Genomic DNA, 22,419 nt, shown 5'->3' with positions numbered 1-22,419 from the left:
GAAACTCTGGTTTCGCTGGCGTCTCATTAAAATGACTTTAAAACTGCAGGGACAGTATGACAGAGCAATTTTGTGCTTTAGAAAGTTTGCACACCTCCAGACCAGTAACCTGCTGATGAGAGGTGGAATAAATAACACGGCTCCCCTGCACCTTCACTGTGGCATCCAGCAAAAAATATATTTTTAAGCAGGCCAAGATTATGCCTTTCCTGGTGAGTTCACACATTCAGAATGGAAACTGGAAAAATTAGAAACAACTGGTATCATTGTCATAAAGCTGATGGACCCCATCTGAACCCTTGTAAAGCTTCTGTACCGTTTTGCACAATTTGGCTTATGCATACATTATTAAAGTATCAAGCTGTTGTGTTATTTCTTGAGCTTTAACTCTTCTGGTAAGTACATGTTTTGATCTCTGCTGTGAGGCAGAAAATCTAACTGTTTTGAGACTGCATGCTAAATACTCAGCAGCTGGCAAACATTACTCAAGTTACAATTAGTTATTAGAAGAAAATTTCCATGCGCATAATCTTAATGTTCAACCAAAACTGACTGGTGTTTGTTTCAATTTCAAATATAAATGATGTCCCTTTTGTTCTCCACCTGCTTTGAAGCATTCTGTAATTCTGCTGGAATAATTTAAGCTCAGCACCAGAACACTCTATTCTCAGCTGCTGTTGTGCAGCTATAAAACAGTGATGCTGAATTCCCTTTTCTTCACCATGGTGTCTGTCCCTCCTCTCTGTCTGCCAGTTGTAATGTATGCTGATTGCAGGGTCTATAGAGAACAAATCAGCTGGCTCTGATAAGCTGTTCATTGTGATCTGCAGCAGGACAAAAAGAAAGAAAGAAAAAGAAGGATTCAGCACATTTTCTACAGGGGTATGAAATAGCTGCTGGGGTTGTTTTCAGACTGATGTGGAGTAAGTAAAGGGGAGGATAGTTCAAGCAGAATTAATGTAAATTAGTGTAATTACTTATAGCTATTTAGGCTAGTTAAGCACCCCACTGTTTTGAACAGCATTGCCTCTGAGAGAATTAAATTGATTAAATAAAACGTATGACTGACAAGCCTGCCTGAGAGAGGCAGATGCAGATTTTTTTTTATTATGGAGAAACCTAACAGCTGTGGACACTTTTTAACTACTGCAGTTGTAATTAGGGATTTACTTTGACATGATGAGAATTGTTTTTTGCTCAAGAAGCTTGAGAAATTATCATTATTTTTCAGTGAGGGCTCTCACACACATTTTAAAGCAAGTTGCAAACCAAGTGTCACCTAATTCATGTAAGGTTGTGTGTGTTGTTGTTATTATTATTATTATTATTATTATTATTATTATTATTATTATTATTATTATTATTTTAAAGGGCAGAAAAGACTGCTGGGAAAATGTTGGTTGAATTTCCAAAAGTGTGTGACTGACATCCAGTGGTCAACATGAAACATGGCAAGAGTTGATAAAATGCAAATGTAAAAAAAAAAAGTAAAAGTACTGCCTGTGACTTTCACTGTAACCCCTCTGGTACTGTCATTTAGCTCTACTGTTAAAACAAGTACAGTTCTTTACCAGGGAAGGGATTAAATATCAACTAAAAGCGTGCTATGAACATGCAGTAGCTGAACTGCTAATTACTCGGATTATCTGCTTTCATCGTCACCCTCTCGTTGTGGAGTGGAGGTGGAGGCTGTAACCTGACCTTGGTTCTTAATGGCTGTGTCATAGCGGTGCCCCATCCCACTGGCCTGTCTGCCCCTTTGTTGTGTCTATTTATAATGTCCAGACAGTGCAGAGGTTATTCAGAGGTGCCGGTGAACACAAGGCGACAGAAGAACAAAGGGTGAGAATGTTGTTATTGTAGCAGCTGCTGACTAAAACCTTTGTTAGCTTTATTACAGAAGTGCAATTAAAACCTTTGCATTTTAAGATTTACATATTCTTGCTGCTTTTTCTGTATGCTGACGCTGCATTTTATGTTACAGGACAACAAACAAATGTTCTGAAACGGTTAGATTCCAAATGGTGAGTACAGATATTTTTACCCCAAGCCCTAAAATTAAAAAATGTGTTTAACATATGCGTAGTTTTCAACAATGAGCTCACTGGCTGCTTTATTAGGCTTGATGTATTGGATTTGATCCTCAGAACTTCCTCAATTCTTCAAGACAAAGATTCTGCGTCCCATCCTTACTGTCATGATAGCATCATGCAGTTGCAGCAGATTTGTCGGCTGTAAATCCATAATGCAAATCGCCGCTTCCCCCTCATCTCAGAGGAGCTCTGTAGGATTGACGTCTGATCAGATTGAAAGCCGACTCACTGTCATGCTCAGTAAACTAGTTGGAGATGATCTGGGATTTGGGACATGATACACCACCTTGATGAAGAAGGAGGTGGTTTTTAAACAATGCTGAACAAGTGTTATGGAGGGCAAAATGTACTGCAGCTGAATTCAGACCAGGAGACATTCTTCTAATCTCTTGGTGAAGAGTTTGGAGAGGTTGAGCAAATTTTAGCCACAGTGGAAGGAGTGGCACTGGGTAGAGTCTTTTGATGGCGTAGCCAAGCTGCATCAAGGTTGTACTTTTAAAGATAGTATTTTGTATACCTTGGTTGGAAGAAGTGATTATTTTTGGCCCATACACACGGAGACGTGTACGGTATGTTTCTGTAAATGATTAAGAAAAAAATCTGGCAGGACGCAGCATCACAGAAAACGATGTAGTAGGTATGCCAGGCCAATAGGTGGCACCAGAGAGCGACATGAAAAATGTCGACCTGTGCCGTGTTTGTTATTTAGGAGAGAGAGAGGTGCATGAGGGATAGAGAGTTAGGTGGAGCTTCGAGGTCATCGTTTAAAAAATGACTCGGCTAACATAAAACTGAAATACATCCACTTTATAACCCGGTTTCAAACATCGTCATTTCTAGTCTCCCAAGATGCTAAATTCATGTAGCTGCACAGCCTAAAAGACAAAAAAGTCTTGCATGAAATTGCGTCCTTGTCAGCAGAGCCTTAGTTACTGTCACCTAAAACCAATCAACCAATGGTATTTCTTTTTTTATTATTATTATTTCCAAAGAGATAGCTGGTGAAAAAGCCAAGCAGTTGCAAAAATATTGCCCACATTGTAACTACCCTCTGTGTTGTGTTTCTATTTGTCTCTTCAGGCAAAAAGAACAAAAATGGCAAAAGGTATCCATGATCACTGTGACAAGTGTTACAGTGTCAGCTGTCAAGCCCCAGTGAACCTTTCCATCTCATGTGTGGTCATTAAGTGTCACAAAAACTGTGGCGCCACCTTTCATATGTGTAAGCAAGAAGAGCACCAGCTTCTCTGTCCAAACGAGACGGTGCCTTGCTTCAATGTTGACTTTGGCTGTCCGTTCAGAATGCCTCGCCACAAGTCAGCCAAACACCTGGAGGTCTGCCCAGCCAGTGTTGTCTGCTGCTCTCAGGAGTGGAACCGCTGGCCCGTTCCTGAAACAGACATGACCTTTTACAGAAACGTTTCTGAAAGTCTTCAGCCGAACCCTGAGGCAAACCTCGACGTTGCTCTGGCGCTCCGGGATCAAGCCCTGCTGTTTCAGTCCATTAAAATGAAAAGCATTTTTCCTGAGATGATGCAGGAAGAGCCTGCCTCTCCAAATATTTCCAATGGAGTTAGCAATTCTGTTGAGGACACCTCCTGCTCCTCAGATTGTGGTGAATTTACAGAAAATCACAGAGCAGAGATGGAGGGAAAAGAATTGAGTCAAGAAGAGACAGATGTCTTGGCAAAAAATGGGAGTGTGGCAAGCACTCAAAATTACAATACATGGGAGAAAATATTTAAGAAGGATGAGGAAGGGTGCAACCAAGCTGTTAAATGTTTAAATAATGGAGTTAAAGAGGAAGAAAAAGAAGGGCAAAAATCTCTAAACTGTGAAGTAGAAAAGGTGGGAAACAGAAACTCACATCAAGCTGAGGTTAATGAGTCCAGAAACATGAACGGTGCAACTGGCCTTGCACCTTGGCAGGACGGTGTCCTTGAAAGGTTGGGCAAAGAAGTCAATATTGCAGAATATAACATGTACCTGGTGCACAACGGGGCAATGCTAATTAACTTTGGTCAACTTGCTGCATGCACTCCGCGAGAGAAGGACTTTGTTTACGGTAATCTGGAGCCAATCGAGGTTCAGACTGTCCGCTCATTTAATGTTCCTGCCAGCTACCGAGCAAAGCGCAGTCACCTGAAGGACCCGTCACACAAGGCCAAAACTGCACACCAGAGTGTGGATACTCTAGATTTGGACGTGTCAGTTGAAAATCTTCCCATGTCTGAAGAGGTCAGTGCAACACTTCTCTGTTCCCTTGAAAAGGAGCTGAAGGGGCATTTAATCTCAGAGAGTGTCGCGACAGATGGTCTCTATGTAGACATAGGGACGCAAACGTACAACTTTTCTTCTGCCCCCTTTAGACCAGATGCAACTCTAGCCGATGTCATCGCAGAAAGACCTCGTGGCCTTTTTGTTGATGTTGAAACTGAACCCGTCACCAGAAGACACAACAAAATCAGCTCATCTTTCAGCTACACGTGTGGCCACTCCTTCCGCCGCGATGAATTCCAGTCTCATTTCAGGAATGCTCACTGTGACATACAGGCCTCGCTAAGTGGCTGGTTTCAACAGCGCTGCCCCTTGGCATACCTCGGCTGTACTTTTTCCCAGATAAGGTTTCACCCTTCAGGTCAAGAAGCTACAATCAAATACCGCCAAGATGTCAGCGCCCTGGTCCTCCAGCCACACTTCCCTTCATCCTTCACAGACGCTGAGAAAAGCCTGAGTCCTCCAGGAAGTGCTGGTCAAGATTTCAATGGCCTCAGCAGTCTACCTCTTGAGATCCTTCAGCATATTGCTGGCTACCTTGACAGCTTTACTCTGTCTCAGCTGTCACAAGTTTCCCGTTTGATGAGAGAAGTTTGTGCCACACTGTTGCAGGACAGAGGAATGGTGTCTTTGGAGTGGAAGAAAAAGACATATTCTCATGGTGGAAGTTCATGGAAAAGTCGGAAAAAAGCAAGTATTTTAAGATTTTCCTTCCTTTGTTCATTGCTGCAGATTATTTTTTTTTATTGCTTTATCGTCTCAGTTTAATCTAGATTTTATAGAATGGTTAAATTTTAATCTCAATCTTGTGAAAAGTAAAAAAAAAAAGGGCCAGATTTCTGTATTGGTACATCAGGTAGTAACTGTCACCATTATGTTGTGTGTCACTGGAAGATTTCAGTCATTCATAAAACATGACAGCAGCTGCTGTAAATACTCTCCAAGCTCTCAGTAGTCCTCTCCAACAGTATTTCAGTCTCTAACAGCAGGGTTGGCAGCTTTTAATGGCTTCCCACTTAAAGTGGCTTCTGACTTTTTTCACCTTTTACCATCTTTAGTGAAGATTACTGCCCTTTAGAGTCAGGCAGCAAAATGAATCGTGAGTGAAGCATTTTGTTCCATGTCCATCAATGGTCCATTAAACTGATGGCACAGTGGCTTGTAAAGGAATTCATCCAACTCATAATACAATGAGGACATCCAGTTTTATGTGGTAGACACACAAAAGGGAATGCAGAACTTTAAAGGGAGAAGAAAAAGTTGCATGGTTTTCAAAAGTTGTAAAAAAACAGTACGAAAAGTGTATTTAATATTACCCTGAATCCTTAATGTAATGCATTTGTATTCAACCAGTATCACCAATAAAATAAATCCAGCAGAATAAATTAGTTTTAGAAGTCACCTGAAGACTATGTTCACTTAGCAGGCAGATGTGAGACTTTTTTTTTTTGCTCCTGCGTAACCCTAACCAGCTTTTTCACAGCAATCTGATCCCAGTTCCAATCTGTGCAACCCTCCAAAAAAAATCTGATTTGTGTCATTTCCATACAATATACAAAATCCTTTACATATCAATTAGTTTTCAAAGCGTTTGTAGTCTGAACAGTTGTGTTGCATTTTCTCTAAGTATAACGTCGCTGATGTGAGTCATGTGCCATAATTCTGCACCAGAAGAAACCAGTAAATTCAGACATAAACTGTGGCTGAAGTAAGCAATTCAGACGCATCTTTCTTTATTTATGATCTTGTGACAATAGCATCAATCTGGCTTGCTTTGGGGTCATAAATCCTTCGCACAAAATCTGATTGCGATCATATTTAACATGAATGGCTATGCAAAAAGAAAAAAAATCTGATTCTGAAAGAGATGAGGGACATTTTCAAGATGTCAAATTGCAAAGTCAAATTTCTTTTATATGTTTGTTTGACATATGCAGCTATTTTACATAGTTACTTGATTGTGAAATAAAATAGCACTAATTAAAATACAGTGCAGCTTCAAGAAATTTTGAATTTCAAGAAGTATCGATATTCTTACATAGAGCTGAAAAGATTCATTTATTTCTCCCGTGTTTCTTTCTTTGGGAGCTCACAGCAGCTCTGGTAAAATGTCAGAGGTCATATTCAACAGCTGTCATCTCACCAGGTTTGCTGGGTTTTTGTTTGACACAGAAACCAGCCTCCTTAGATCGCGATGCCACAAAGATGCTGGTTGTTCCAGGAAACTACACCCGCACAAGTTTCATTTAAATCTCATTCAGATTTACGAGCGCTGTGTAGAAGCTGTTGAATAATTTAGAAGTGCTGAGCAGTAGTAATTGAAAGTCAGCGTTTTGTGTTAGCACCGTCTCCTTCTGAAATGCATCCAAATCTGGAGGACTGCTTGAGGCAGAGCAGATGAGTGCACGGTATTAATCGTGCTCAATTTCAGTGGCAGGTGCAGAGTTATTGAAGCGGTGTGGTAGAGCAGGCCACGGAGTTTAAGAATGCATTTAAAACTTTTTTTTACTAACAATAATATATTTAACATCTACAAAATTATTTTAGATCATTTCTAAAGTAGAAAGTAAGTGGTACAGATAAGAATAAAGTGTAACCCTTTACAGAGTTTTAAAAATATATTTCAGAAACTGTCTTACCTGAATCTTACAAAGAGGAAAGACATTAATTCATGCATCTATTTTTACACTGACTGTTGGTCAGGCGGTAATCACGAGACAGAGAGGATTCCAGTGATATCATTGATGAGGAATGGCCTAAAACCAACCACAGCACTCCCAGTAACTAGTGGGATATATGATCTCTCATGGAAACACTTCAGGTTGAAACGAATGCATGGGCAACAGCTGGGTATTTGCTCTGGCATAATTTGTATAAATTTGTAACAGATGGTATTGAAATCCCATCGTGCTCTGACATGGAACAAAAATACTCGGTGCTCTAGATTCCATCTGAATTAAAAATACATCCGTCACCACTGCACTTTGCCCTGCTGCTGAAGTTATGTTTTCCTTTATGCTTCACAGATCTGGAGGTTCAGCTCTCTGTTTTCTCCGGTGGACCGCTGGAGCTTCAGTAATGCTCCTTCCATGTCGGAGCACCTGAGAAGCTGCTCCTTCTATCAGAGAGAGGAGCGCAGGGAGCCGGCGGCTCTGGCCTGCCTACAAGAGGTCAGAGAAAAACACCAACGACTGAAGCACAAAAGATAATCCTTACATCTTGGAACGCAGTGGGTGGACCACAGCAGGAGCAACGCCATGTTGGGAGTCACTGGAGGAATTGGCTGATGCATGTGTTCTCTGCCCATCTGCTGTGTCAAAATGGAAAAAAAAAATCATTAGGCATTTTGAATCATCTCACTTAAGAGCTGAAAGCAAAAAATTACCCTTGTTGCTTGTGAAGCCAAAAGGAGGTGCTGCTGTTTCAATATGGCAAGACTGACATCCAGTGGAGCAGAGCAGAAGTGCCTGTGCAGAGCATGGCATCACATTACAGAGTATAACAAAAAATTAGATATCTGAATCCATGTTGCCTTATATATTAGTTTAGATTAGGAAAAAATATTTTATTTTCCACAGTTGGTAGAGCTGCTGCCTTGGAGCAAGAAGGTTCTGGGTTCGATTCCCAGCCCGGGTTCTTTCTGCATGGAGTTTGCATGTTCTCCCTGTGCATGTGTGGGTTCTCTCCGGGTACTCCGGCTTCCTCCCACAGTCTGAAAGCATGACTGTCAGGTTAACTGGTCTGAATAAATTCTCCTTAAGTGTGTGTGTGTGTGTGTGCGTGTGTGTGTGTGTGTGTGTGTGTGTGTGTGTGTGTGTGTGTGTGTGTGTGTGTGTGTGTGTGCATGTCTGTCTCTGTGTTGATGGACTGGTGACCTGTCCAGGGTGACCCCGCCTTTCGCCCGTTGACAGCTGGAGATAGGCACCAGAACAGATAAAAGTGTGGATGTGCCATAACTTTTCCCAGCTGAAGTTATTATCTTTGGACCTAAAAAAGGGCCGATCGAGAGTCATCACACAGCTTTGGCTTTTACTGAGATCAGGCCTGAAGTCTGGGTGTAGTGATGAACTCTGACCTGAACCTTCAGAGACACATGAAGACAGTTACAAAGTCGGCCTTCTATCACCTGAGGAACACTTTTAGGATTAAAGGACAAAATCTCAGGAAGATCTAAATAAACTCATGCATGCGTTTATCTTCAGTTACATTTATTGCTGAAACTGTTACTTTACAGATCAGGCAGCTGCGCTTTCTCACTAAGACTGGAAAAATAGAGCACTCCAGTTCGAAAGTCCTTACACTGGCTCCCTGTTGCTCTGATAATAAACTTGAAAATACTTTTGTTAGTTCATAAATCACTGAATGGCTTATCACCAAAATACATTTAAGATCCTAAAGAGGGTATCTGATTCAAGTTTACTCTGAATCCCCAGGACCAGAACCAACCATGGAGAAGCTGAATTCAGTTATTATGCTCCACTAATCTGGAGGAAACTTCCAGAAACACAATAAAACAGCTTAAAAGCTGAGTTTGTTCAAATAAAGGCTAAAACCCATCTGCTTAGAGCTACCTTTGATTCATAACAACTAGAACATTGATCAATATATTTGATGTATCTTTTCTTGATGATTTGACAGAATGTATTGTTTATTGCTTGTTTCATAATTGTATTATGTTTTTATGGTGTAAAATACTTTAAACTGCCTTTTTGCTGAAATACGCTATACAAATAAACGGCTTGAATACACAAATACTCAACAGTGAATAGGTGGGCGGTACAAGTCAACTCTAACAAGGTGGCATGTTAAAGTTTAGCTGACAAGCACTGCTGCTACCATTCATTAGTAAAGGCTAAAAAAAGCTTAGCTAGCTATTTTCATCCCTGTGTTAGCACTGACAGAACTAGCTAAAGTTGGAAATAAAACTGAAATTTTTGCTTCTAACACACTTTCCAGACACTTTCTCAACCTCAAGTCTATGACTTATTATTATTTATTTTTACCAGACTGATATTTTCATTCGTAATATGACTGTTATGAAGAAACAGTGGCGTGTCACACACAACAAATGAGAAAAACAGTGAGCTGAAAGGACATATTTAGTTAAACTAAGATATCTGTTTAGGTTTTGCTACCAAAATCTTTTGTTAATTTATTTTTTGTTTAAAAATATTAATGGATAATGTATGACATACACCCAGATTCCTATGTACACTGGAAGGAGCAGTGACGACAAGGTCAAAAAGACATTAAAAAGGCAAAGATTTTATTTTTCTGACATTCAGCATCAGATTGAAAGACACTGACAAAACATATCTTCACCAACTACTCCATATCTGGCATCTTGGGGTTGCGAAGATTGTTGATCACCTCTGACAGCATTTTGTTGCACAGAGCTGCATACGGATTAAGAAGCACCGCCTGCTGTCGAGCAAATTCACTTCCGAGAGCAGCCGCTTTCTCAAAATCCGCCCTGGCCTCATCATTCTGGCATGCTAGTCTCCGCAGGAGGCCTCTCTGCACCAGAGCCTGGCAGGCGCTGCGTCCCGTACCGCCGCTGAGGGAGATGGCTTGATCGAGATCCTGCAGGGCTCCTGGCACAATAAAGCATGCAGAGATATATTACAGAGGAAGATTTTCATTCTAGTATATTTAACTAAAGAATCAGATACAGCAGTAAACTTTCATCTACTGCTCATTTCTTTGAGTAGTTTTGCTTAAATTGCAGTATTTGTAATAATAAAAGCTTTTTTTTAAATATAAACTTTATTTTTTGAGGGTAAAGAAGAACTCATTGAGATGAAAAACCTCTTTTTCAAGGGAGGAAGCAACAAATACAACATAGAAAAATAAACATTAGAATGAAATTGAAGATATGAGAGAAGTTTTGTGCTTGAAACACAGAAATGTGTTACATTGATAATGTTAGAAACGACTAATGACTAACAACTTCCTGTTAACACAAGAAAAAAAACAAAGAATTTCGAGGTAAAATTTTGATTATTTTCTTTGGTTGACAGCAATTTCCTGGTTGGTTTGTGAATTTCCCATAGATTTTCCAGTTTCAGGACGCAGTTCTGAACAGTTCAGTCTTTATAACCCAAACTTGCGTTAACGTCTCCATAACGTTCTTCCTGACCTGTTGGCTGTTTTCCTAGTTATTCATGATGCTGTTTGTTTATTAATCCTCTAAAGTTTTCAGACCAGCTTTATTTATACTGACCTTAAATGACATGCAGGTGGACCCTAATTACTAATCTCTAAAGCTAATTAGTTGCACTAAATTTTATGTATCATTGTAAATGGGCTGAATACATGCAAGAATTATATTATTTTCAAAAAATGACAGGGGGACAGAGATAATCTGCAAATAATCTGTCTAGTGCTAGCTGCTAGCAGTAGTAAAGTCTTTTTTTTTTTTACCAAAGACAGAAAATCCTCCGATCTCAAAAATCTGACACTACTCCATATTTGTGTACTCATGTCTTCTTCAGGGGTTCTCATGCCGTTTCCTTTTAGTGGTTCTTGGTGCAGCGCCACCTCAGGCGGGGCGGGGAACAGTGCAGTGTGAAAGCAAACCATATCACCTAAAAATTCTGGAATTTTTATCTATAAAAAGAGAGTCTTTTCAGGTGTGAAAATGCAGTTAGATGAACGTGATATGAACAGTAAAATTCTTCCTAAAACCCCGGCCATCTTTAGCATTTAATAAAGTAATAATAAGAGGCCAACACAGGCTTATAAAGTAACAATGCTGAGAAAAAGCAGCAGACAGGCAGAGTTCCTGCATTGTGTCACGCTGGCCTCAGACTCAGCAGTCTGACATGCTGGCACAATGCAGCGCCTCTGGGAAGGGTTATTACTGGATTTGTTGAATTTACCTGCTGTGTCCCCCAGCAGCCGCAGGGCCTGGGCCCGGTTGTTATAGGCAGAGGCTCGCTGAGGCAGGATGTGGACTGCCTGGCTGAACAGCTGAAGAGCGGCTTGCAACTCCCCAGCCTCTGCCGCTGAGACGCCCCGCATCTCCAGCTCCCTCACTTGCTTCAGCAACTCCATGTCAAAACCCCTGTCTGGCAGGAGGAGATAAACAGGTTGGAAGCGCATTCACACTCAGCTGACAGGTACCGTGGCAAAGAAAAACACAGAAATGTCACCCAGAACTAAGTTTTGATTACACTGTTTGTTTGTTTTTTTCTCTCTTGGAATGGAATGTGTTCAAATAAATTCAATATGCTGCGACATGATATGCAGAGACACATCAAGTCAGAAGCTCACGCTCACCATCATCAATTAATTCTTCCTCTTGGTTCAGGGCAGGAACATCTCCAAAGGGGGTGGTGGGGTTGAATATAGCCTGGAGAACAGCTCTGTCATGTGCTGAAGCCATCTTCCTGCTGTCTGTGGAGTAGGCAGAGAATTACGAAAAAAAAAAAAAAAAAAGAGGGAAGTAATGACACTGAAATCACAGCAGGACAGGGCATTCTTCCTCCCCTAAACTGTGCCATCGCTGCCAGCCAATCAGAGAAGGGGGCGGAAGCAGAGGTGGACTTTGAGATTCCAGCACATCTGAATTTGGTTAACGCAAAAAAAAAACAAAAAAAAAATGCAAGTTAGAAAGCACTGAACATATCAGCTCTCATGTGGAAGAAGAAACTAACAGATTAGTATTATATTTTAGCTTGTTATTTACAGAAAACATAACAGCTACTAGGCCAAGAGCACAGCTAAATTAACAACATAACAAAGTAATTAGATAGATGGGGTGTAGAAAAAAAATAAATAATGAAAGCTGACTAGTTGAGAAAGCTGGTTTGCTGCAGTGCCAAGAGCTGAACAACAATGCATAGGCTCATTTTGCTACAAACTTGTTTAACTCTGTGATATTTGGCCTACAAGTCTTCGCTGTGCTGCCCTCTAATGTTGAAGGGTGGCTACTGCAGGCGAATCTTCCTATTGGTTACAACGGTACAGTTTGGTCCACGATTATGTCGCAGTTACTGCAGTGAGACTGGTGCTTCACACGTTGTTCCTAAAGTTAACAAGAACAGACAAAAGTCATTAGGTTTGTTACGATTTTGTTTTTTTGAAAATAAAAATAAAAGAAGCAATGCAACCTCCCATAAAAATCCTTAAAGTATGTGTAAAAGTTGAGGAGGGCAGTTCCATTCCTTAATGGACCACATGAGTAGCATGGAAAGAAAATAGCAGTTACTAGTCTTTTGGTTTCTTAAGTTATTCACATCTAAACTGACCATTGTGCCAAGTAATAAAAATGTTAGGATTCTCACTGCAGAGTTTTCCTAGAAAGGCGTTAAAGGAAGATAGATGAAAACCTTCAGAAGCATTTCCACATGAACATGTTTTTTTTTTCCAAAAGAAAAAAATAGCTAATGTGCTAATAGCAAATAAAAAAAGAGTTTTCCGTGCTACCCTCTGAGCTAGTACACAGATTTATTGCAAGCTTTTCCAGTGCAAATACCAAACCAATACCAAAGGCAAGTTGCACCAGCGCTGCACATGAAATATTAAAACATACAATGCACCTATTTTTATTTCTGCTCCTGCTCTGTTCCCGTTTGATGCCAGAAGAACAATACGCATTTCCCAGAGAGCAACATTTACTGTCAAAGGAAAGGCGAAACACTGTTGTCCTTCTTGAAATAGAATAGGTCTTCGTGGCATTCCCAGTATTCTCAACATGTGCTCACCTTTTATAAACACTTTATGCAATTCCTTTTCACTGTATGCCACTTAAAATAAAATAAAACTGTGTCAAAGAAGTTGTAGGTAGAGCAAACCCTAGGCTTAGATTTTAAAAAGAGATAAACATAAAAGTAGCTTTAATTGTCTGCCAAGCTAGGCCTATTTCTGGACACAGGGCTGCTTTTATTGTTACAATTAATACATTCATGCAATAAATAAATAAATTAATACATTATTTTTTTAAACCCAGGAATTATGTTCAACAGACAAATGTACATGAGTACGAGTTGCTCTGAGATCGTAAGTTTGGAGGAGCCCCCTAAATGCATGTCATGGGAGACTCGAGGAACATGCATTAAGAATCAAAACAACACTCCAGGAATGTTCTTAGTGAGGAAATATTATAAAGTGATATAAAGCTAAAAAAAAGTCAATTTTACATTATAAACCCTATTTACAGTCACAGCTTTTGATTGAGAAGTTGCTTCCCTTTAAGGAACTCGGCTACAAACTTTTTAACTGTTATTCATACTTTTTCTAAGTATGAATAAGTGGAATATCTTTCAAATTTTATTGCACTGGCAGTCTAATCTAAATTTGTTTGACAATACTATGTTTTAGAACATGCAGTTTCGGATAGTTTGGTGCTAAACGTTTCTTTTACGGGTATTTTGTTGTACTTTAGACTCAGGCAGATGACAAAAGTAAAATGAAACATATCAGCTTGGGCAATGGATAAGAAAGAGACTTTTGCAGCAAACGGGTTGTGGGAGAATGAAAAAGGAATATTTTTACCTCACCAGAAGTTAAGTTCGCTGTCAGTAAGTAGGTGTCGTTACTTGTCAAAATATCCATACATTCACAATTCAGCGAAAGAGCAAAGACTTTGAATACGTCAGAACCAGGCAGCGGTTGGACAGAGAGATTCAGTGGGACTCGGCACAGAAAACGCTACAAACACAAACTGCTTTCACAGCCTCTTCATCAGTTAAAGTAGTTCTGTCATTGTTCAGGTGGCTGCCAGCGAGAATGGCGCTCCAGCACGTATCGATGATGCAACTGCACAGAAACAGAAGCCATCAGGTAGATGCACAGCTATGCAGAGAGACTCTGTGTGCTCAGGTTTTGTCCAATACAATAAATAAATATCCAGAAGCTGCCTGAAGGCTGTAGGAAGCTGCCTGACTCACCGAGTTAGCTGCTTGTTTCACATGGAAACTAAACCTAAACTGACTGACACTGGAGTACGAAGTTTTCATGTGTTTCTGTTAACTGGAGGAAAAAGTACGCAGACTTGATTGACCACAACATTGATAACACTTGAACATTTTTACAACTAGTCATGTTACGTCCACATTTTTCTGTAAATCTCTCCCATCTTTGTACATCCAGAGGCTAAAGGTGAACCTCCTCCATGCCTGTAACTGGCTTCCTGGCAGATTGGCACTGTGTGCAGCTCCATATGATCCTCCCAGCATGATGTCATCACCACGTTTCACTGTGGGAATGCTGCGGTCAGTGAGATGTGTCAGTTTTCTGCCATGCACAGGGCAGCTACTTCCACATGTTGGCCATTTTTTTCTGGATGTCTTCTGGCAAACTGAAAATCTCATGGCGCTCTTTCAACAGTTATTATCTTTCCTTGCCACCTTTACATAACAGCACGGTTTGGGGCGTGCGCAGCTTCTGTCTGCTAGAAGTGGGCGGATCAATCCAAAATAGTGATAATATTGATCCCAGATTGGCATCAGTATTGGTTTAACATTAGCATGATAAGATTGATACTTTAGTTTCAAATTACTTTTTGACATTTTGTTTCATTTTTGTAGTTTCTCAATGCTAACGAAAAAATATATTTAGTTTTGATTTTCTCTCAACTTAGATGTTAATTTGTTATTTGAAGTATTTTGTAGATGCCTATTAACTTTGTCCAAATTCGGTCTTAGGTTTTAGCAAAATAATTCAAAGAAAACGTGAAGGAAACGCCTAAAGGTCAAATAATAAAATAATAAAAAGTACTAGCGATATTGGATCGATTGTACACATTTTACTCTCATCAGATTCTTCCACCTGAGTTCCAGCTCCTCCACTGCTCCTTTAAATGTGTGTTATATCTCTGGTGTGTTATTTGGTCTCCATGGTGTTGTTTGCGTACTAAAATTATTTACCAAACCTCCTGAAAGCAGCTGCATTGATGCTGAGACTAATTATTTGCCAATGTAAATTAAATCTACATTGGATTTAATTTAGTACAAACGATTCACACAGTTTCCAATTCTTTGGAGGAAAATATTAGAACTATATATGCTGTTACACAATATCCTATTAAAACACGTCGGAGCTTGTGATTGTAATGTGGAACCAAAGGTACAAAGTTCAAATCCTTTTTTCTTTCCCCTTTTTTTTTTTTTACAAAACACTGTATGTAAACCTCTGATGATACAAGCAGTGGGATGTAGAAATGTGCTCTTATTTTCCAGGGACAGATGAAATTGTAATAACTATATCAGTATTGCTTCGGGTTGAAAGGATCATGGTGCTCTGCTTCAAGTTTTGTGTTCCTTTGAGATTCAAAAACTCATTTTAAGACCAAACCTCAAACAACTTGTGAATTCACATTGCAATGATTTCCGATAGGACGCCCATTTCCATGAATAGCATAAATGAAAATACAATTCAAGGACATGGAGAAGTTTCCTTTTTCACCACTTGAGAGAGCTCTTGCAGCTTCTGTCTGTGCTTGTCCTCTCATTCCCCTTCCCCATTTTACCGCAGACGGTTTGATCTTGCAGGACTCCTATTTTCCACAGGGTAATGCAAGTTAAAGAGTGAGGTGAGGCTAACCTGTTCATGGTCACTTGGTGGGCAGTAGATTGGCTGCAGAAGCGGACCGTGTCCCCCATGGCCTCCCCCTGTAATCCAAAAGAAGGAAAGCAATTGTGTGAGGATTATCAGTCTCCTATTACAGCAAATGTCACCACATCAGCACCACTCAACCTGATTATGTCAATAAAGAAGCTCGTTGGCAGTGTTTTCAGGCTCCAGAAGCAGGACTTGAGGGAGACGAGCCGCCTCAGCTTCAGGCCAAAACGCCTGATAAGAAATAACCAAAAAAGAAAAAGAAGAAAGAGGAGAACAAGTAAGTGACCTTAAGTGGTAGTGCTGCTGTAAAACCCGCAAACGCAGGGCTGTAAACACACCCTTTGTTTTTTCCTTTAAGCAATTACAGGGACAAGATTAAATCTGACTGCAACAACAGTGGATAAATAATGAAGCAGTATTTGCTTAAGTGCAAACCGTGCATGACAACAACATTATTACTCATTAGGCGTTCAGACAGCAGAATGTGTTTCATACAACAGTTCGGCTTTCCCTAAACCACACAAAGAGAGTTCTGCTACTTCTTTAGTACAAATGACCCACAAAACCTGAATGAATAAAACATGAAAATAAACAACAATCGTAAACAAAAGGAATTTCACCAGCAGCCCTTTCTGCATGTTTTCATAATTTTTCCTCTCCCTCGGGTTTCCTCTTGCCTTATAACATCTCATAAACAAACAGATCATTTTGAGAGGCGCTTAGGTGTTTTTCTCCACTGTCCATAAATTTGACATCAAAGCTCACGCTCACACTAATCCGTCTGCAGCACCGAGGTAAACGGGTCTGTGTGCTGATACCTGACCTGCTGCTACATGATGACAAAACATGGATGCATGCTCTGCTTAGGCCCTGGGAACGCGATTAAAAAGTAATCCAGCCTACTGAGAGTCGGGGAGTGAGTGCAGGGAGGACCAATGTTAAGTAAATAATATATGTCGTTAGTGGCAAGTTTTAAGTAAAAGCTCTCATTCTATTGTACTTACATTAAACAAAATGTAGTTTAAAGTCAATTTTAGCTAGCCCCGTTCTGCTAATTACACAACAAGAGACAAATGTCAATGTGAAGGCATCCAATGTCGAGATAGACGACTAATTTCAAATTACAAAAGCAAAGTATGTTTAATATTTTTAGCATTTTATGGCCAGTAGAGATATGTTTTATTGCGCTAAGTGTTAAACCAATCTCAGAATATGGACACTCTTCAGTTAGCTAGCAGTACATCCAAGCTAAATGTAGAAAAAGTTGTTAGATAGCAATAATCTTTTGTTAAAGTTCAATTCACTGCAGCCCAACTCAGTTCAGTTTAGCTCAAATTCACATTTTAAATAATCTAACTGAGTCTAATTCTTTCAAGTTCAACTCTATCCATCTGAATTAATCCATCCAATCATAGGCAAACTTCATATCTGCCTCCAGGGGCCATTGATAGACTGTTGGATCGCTAATCAGTCTATTGCACTGCAAAACTCAGTTCAGTTCAGTTTAATTAAAACATTCTCATCTGAAGTTCTTTAGTTTGTTTAGTTAAATTTAAATCAGATCATTTCAGTTTAATATAATTAAACTCAGCTCTCTCCAGCTCAGTCCAGCTGTTTGGTTCAATTGATTTTAATGAATCAGTTCAGTTTATTTCAGCTCAGGTCAGTTCTTTTCCACTTGACTTAGTTCAGCTTATCTCATTTCAGTTCAACTCAGTTTACCTCAAATAAATTAAGTTAAGCTGATTTATTTAATTCTACCCACTTCAGTCTTAATAAGCCTCATTTCAGTCGACTTCTGTTCAGTTCAACTGAGTTAAAAATAGTTCAGCTCAATTTTATTCAACTAAACAAAGTTCAGCTTCACTCAACTAAATTCAACCCATTTGAGTTTCATGTTCATTAGTTCATTTTTAATTATTCAGTTGTTTAATTGAATTTAGTTCAATTCAATTATCTCAACATTGCTCAGTTCAGGTCTGTTTAACTTGAACCAACTCAGTTTGATTCTAGTCAGTTCATGTAGGTGCAGTCAAATAAGAGCAGATCATTAAATACAAACATTTCAATTCAAATCACATCCAATCCAGTTAATATGCTTATTTATTAAGCTAACACTTTAGTTTATCCTATTTTTAAATAAATCATGTCATTTAAAAATAGACATGATTTTAAATTAAATAATTTGCAGAAGTAAATGTCTGCAAATTTACTTTGTCTGAAGTAAATTTGCAGACAAATTTACTTCAAAGAATGTAAAAGAGAGAAACACATCATCGCACTCTTCTAACTACGTTTGTCAAAACAACTGCAGTGACAGATGATTCAAATGAATGACTTACTTTAATCCAGTAAGAAAGTAAACAACAGGCAACAAATATGTCTCACATGCAGGAAGGAAATGAAGAACCAGCATAAAGAATGTAGAACAAGACAGAAAATATAAAACCATTACGTTCCAGGCGCTGCATCGCCTCAGAGAATTTGACAACAAAATTAGAGTCTGCCAGTTCATGTGCTGTATCTTTGCTTGCAGTCGCCAGCCATGATTAAAACCATGATTGTATCAACTGAGGCAAAGAGAGAAAGCAAAACTAACAAAACTAACCAAATTGCAGTCTAAGGACTGGGGGATACCCTGGCATGCAACTGTAATGCTTTCCCAAAGTAATGTGGTGAAGCGGAGCTGGAACTGTCATAACGAGCCCAGGATGATTTATGGTTTTAACTCGGGCAAAAAAACTGAGGATTTCAAGTGAAGCAGGTTGCTTTGTTAGAGGTGTTGTGCCCCTTTCAGCTGCTGAAAAGGAAAACAACTCAGTGAAACTTTGGAGCACAACAGAAGTGAGTGAAGTGAGCCAAACTTCTATATTTCCCCAGGCTAATGTACGTTCCAGGCCTGCGGGGAGCGCTCGGTGGATGTTGAAGTAAATGTGATTGTGTTTAGGTGTGTGTTGTTTGAGGGAGGTCTTATAGCGATGCAGCTTGACTGCTTCAAGCAATCAATATAGTGTTGCCCTGCAAATTAAAGGTGCACTCTACTTGTGTGTGTGTGTGTAGTCTGCAAAAGGGAAACGCACCATTTAACTTCAAAACAGAAGCTGACTCTGAACAGATGCAAGACATGCAAAGGAAGGGATGTAAATTAGCTCAATTAAACACTGCAGATATTTAGAGATGTGTCATATCTATGTCTGCACTGCAGTGGCTGTGTGCAGAATCTATTCGCTCTACAGTCTGCTGTAGCCACAGCTGCATTCAAAAAAAGCATTGAATCTCTGAGGTTCAAAGTAATATTTGTCCTTCCGTGGTAAAACCAAAGGGGCTAAAGGGGCATAAAAATCCCCTCAACAATAAATCACTGGGGAACGGTGATATGCCTCTTTTTACTTAAAAGTCTGCAGCTCTACTCGAATCAGGCACAAAAACAACACCCAGCTCTTAGAAACGAAGAACAGTGAGCTGAGCAGCTTCTCCTTTTAGGTAATACTTAACCTAAGAGTTAATAACAGTCCCAAACGGTGGAAGTGACTGAGACAGTGGCTTGCAGTGAGTATTTACACCCCCTGATTTCTTCCTTGGCTGGATGTTCAGTTATTGTGCTGCTGGAACCTGAATCTCCGCTCCACGTCTCAGATATTTTGTCTCCTTCAACACGTTTTCTTCCAGGACTGCCTAAAGTTTAGCTCTGTCCACCTCAACATCTTTCATAAAACCCTGACAGAGAAAAGCCTGCCCACATCATAATGCTTCCACCGCCATGTTTTCCACTTTAGGGTGATGTTCAGTGTTAAAGTTTTGATCTCGTTTGAACAAAGCACCTTCTTGTCCCCTGACGTTGTTTATATAAAGAATTAAACTGGATTTTTCTGCATAACAAAAACCATCAAAGAGGAATCTTGTTGTCAAGTTTTGAAAACTGGGAAAAATAAATACATACTTTCTCTTTTTTTTTTATTTAACAGCGTTTTTACTGACACTGGTCAACGGCCAAAACATTGTCTGGGATTTTTCGACTGTTTTAACTTTGATGAGCTGAATAAAAAAAAAAAATCACATTGGTTTTGCTCAATCAGGTCAACTTTTTGAACTATGGAAGCAACATGAGCATCAAAATGCATTACTAGTTCTCACATCTGGATCGGTTTCAAGAGAATCTGCAAAATATTCCTAATTCATTTGAAAAAACAGACAACTTCCAAAAAAAGGAGTTTTTTATAACCCAGCGTAATCAGCTGTCATCCTTAACGTTGCTGTCATTTTTAATTTGTCTTTTTTTTTCTTGCTCTGTCATTGGTTTGTAACATCCTACTCATAAAGAACAACGATAATTGCTTTGCTAAATTAATAAAATCACTCATAATGCAATATTTTCCTTCTGCAATATTGATGGAGCACAACCAGCGTTGTCTCTTTTGAACAATAGAACAAATGCTGAAGCAGAACTTGTTGGAAGTAGACTAAAATAAACTGTGGTAATTTAAACACCTATAAGGCATCTGAATATTCAAGCGGCGGGTTGTTTTTTTCTGTTTTTTGTTTTCTTTGCTTGCATTCAATAACAGAGCGTCCTCTCGTAATTGTGTCTCTTCTGCATGACGAATCAGCCGCCAAGAATAATCACGAAAATAATGAAATACAGTTTGACAACAATGTTTATCTTCGGCATATTACATCATCCCAGTTCCATCAGGGAAAGAAAAGAAGTATGAAAAGGCGTAATGCTTCAATTTTTTTCCCGCGGAAAGCCTCCACCCCGCATTGCATTTCTGATGCATTTTTGGAGACAACTGTTGTCATGGCAGGATGCGCTTGAGCACGCCGAGGCTGCCTTTGTGAGGAGCCATCTGCATGTCTTTAAAGTCCTCTATTAGAAAGTCAGATATGCACATGAACATATATCCCTGGAGATCGTTTAACCGAATTGAATAGAAAATAAGATTTTTATGGTGGAGTACACATTACGGTGCAGCCACAAAACAGAATGGATAGCCTCGGTCCGAAGCTTATTTAACACTTGATGTCATGCGGCTACATCATTTGTGAAGGCGGGATTACTCATTTGGAAAATGAAAAGTCCCTTGGAGTGATGTGTGAGATCTAAAAGGGAGCAGCATTGTGTGACTTGTAGATTACTTCCTGTCTGTCAGTTTACAGAGTGTAAAAATGTAAGTATGACTGTGAAACAATCTGCATTCATTCCACCTTTTGAAACTTATTACTAGGAGATATTGCTCACTTTTTATTTTGTGCGTTCAAATAAGTGGAAGGAGGAAGAAATCACGAAAATGACAATGGCCTCTGATTTTCACCTCCAAGCGTTCATGGCGACGCTTGTTGCTGCAGTTCTGCTCACTGACCAAAGGGTGGAGCCCAAAGACAACAGAGGTTTCCGGCTCACAGTTGGTCACTTCAAGGCATTCGGTCTGTGCAGCTCATGCGTGGCAACTGAATAAAACACGATGCTTCTCTTTGGCCATCAGCAGTACAACAACATCAAGACTCCAGTTCATTGCTGTCAGGAACATACTGCATTTGATTCTTCTTTTTCAGAGCTTTAAAGTACATGAAGGGTCCATCAGATTTATTCAATTCTTGCAATTATGTGTTTTCTGCTGAAAGGCTGACAAGGTGCTATTAGGACAGTCTTATAATATATGAACTGGTCTTTTGGTGTGACTTAGACGATCCATATCTGGAGGCAGAGCTGTTTCCTTTCTGCTCCTCTCTTTACAGCCGCCCACTTGCAGCCTTCGTGTAAATACAGCTGTTTGTTACGAGGTGTAGCTTCAGCTAAAGGTTGGAGGCAGTGACCTCAGTCAAGCTGTAATTAATTGACAGAGCTGTGAAACATCCCACGTCATTAACCCTCACAGGAGGAAGAGGATCCGACACGGTAAAGCCCGGTGTTTTAAGCTTGGCTGCGACGTAATTTCCCTAACAAGCAGCTCGCTTCATCAAACCACTTGTTTTTCTCAACGTTGCTCAAGTAATTTGGGTTGCCTTTGGACGTCCCATCTGCTAAATTCTCACAAGAGCAATTCTGAACAAACCTGACAAACCGTTTTGTCATCGAGACACGAGGAGGGATGATACCGAGGATGTTATAGCGCCGCCGCAATTAAACACACGTTTGAATTGTTTGCAGTACCAATCAGCTCTGACTTTCACATGAGCTGGCGAGGTGGGATTATGAGAATAACAAATGTGTATTTACTTTCAATTTCTTCTCCGAATCACGCTGCCGTCCTGTTACGAGTTCTCCTTTTAGAGGTCAGAGAACCTCAGTGAGGAGAAAGCATCTGTTTCACAGTGTTTGCTGAGGTGTCGTTTGTGGATCTGGAGAGAGAGAGAAAACACAAGTTGTCATGGAGAGAGCAGGGAAAGCTACGCTGTCAAGAAACTGAAAACGAGCGAAGCCTCGGCTTTTGCTATGCGTCCTGATTTGATCTTGAAAAGCTCAGTTTTTTTCATCTGGAGCAGA

General features: G+C 39.9%; 2 protein-coding genes across 2 annotated transcripts; one reads left to right on the top strand and one right to left on the bottom strand.

Moving 5' to 3' along the window:
- Positions 1 to 1,794: 1,794 nt before the first annotated feature.
- On the top strand, positions 1,795 to 7,997 carry LOC103150354 (F-box only protein 40). The gene is made up of 4 exons (XM_007569934.2): positions 1,795 to 1,842; positions 1,985 to 2,024; positions 3,174 to 5,060; positions 7,397 to 7,997. Exons 2-4 carry the CDS (start codon positions 2,022 to 2,024, stop codon positions 7,577 to 7,579), a joined length of 2,073 nt encoding a protein of 690 aa, XP_007569996.1. The 5' UTR covers positions 1,795 to 1,842; positions 1,985 to 2,021; the 3' UTR covers positions 7,580 to 7,997.
- Positions 7,998 to 9,615: 1,618 nt separating this feature from the next.
- On the bottom strand, positions 9,616 to 11,869 carry ttc36 (tetratricopeptide repeat domain 36). The gene is made up of 3 exons (XM_007569933.2): positions 11,652 to 11,869; positions 11,252 to 11,440; positions 9,616 to 9,964 (listed from the first exon to the last, which is right to left on the bottom strand). The coding sequence occupies exons 1-3, from the start codon at positions 11,755 to 11,757 to the stop codon at positions 9,696 to 9,698; spliced, it is 564 nt and encodes a 187-aa protein (XP_007569995.1). The 5' UTR covers positions 11,758 to 11,869; the 3' UTR covers positions 9,616 to 9,695.
- Between the last annotated feature and the right edge of the window lie 10,550 nt (positions 11,870 to 22,419).

Source organism: Poecilia formosa, unplaced genomic scaffold, assembly GCF_000485575.1.
Source record: "Poecilia formosa unplaced genomic scaffold, Poecilia_formosa-5.1.2 Scaffold252, whole genome shotgun sequence".
Lineage (NCBI taxonomy): Eukaryota > Metazoa > Chordata > Actinopteri > Cyprinodontiformes > Poeciliidae > Poecilia > Poecilia formosa.
This window is presented reverse-complemented; position numbering and strand designations above follow the sequence as displayed.

What these genes read in the sequence shown, in the direction of transcription:
- LOC103150354 (XM_007569934.2), top strand. An exon ending in CATGGAAAAGTCGGAAAAAA is followed by an intron (nt 5,061 to 7,396) that starts GCAAGTATTTTA and finishes TATGCTTCACAG; the next exon opens with ATCTGGAGGTTCAGCTCTCT.
- ttc36 (XM_007569933.2), bottom strand. Translation starts at nt 11,757, where the DNA reads ATGGCTTCAGCACATGACAGAGCTGTTCTCCAGGCTATATTCAACCCC. An exon ending in GGAAGAATTAATTGATGATG is followed by an intron (nt 11,441 to 11,651) that starts GTGAGCGTGAGC and finishes TCCTCCTGCCAG; the next exon opens with ACAGGGGTTTTGACATGGAG. An exon ending in GCTGCTGGGGGACACAGCAG is followed by an intron (nt 9,965 to 11,251) that starts GTAAATTCAACA and finishes TTATTGTGCCAG; the next exon opens with GAGCCCTGCAGGATCTCGAT.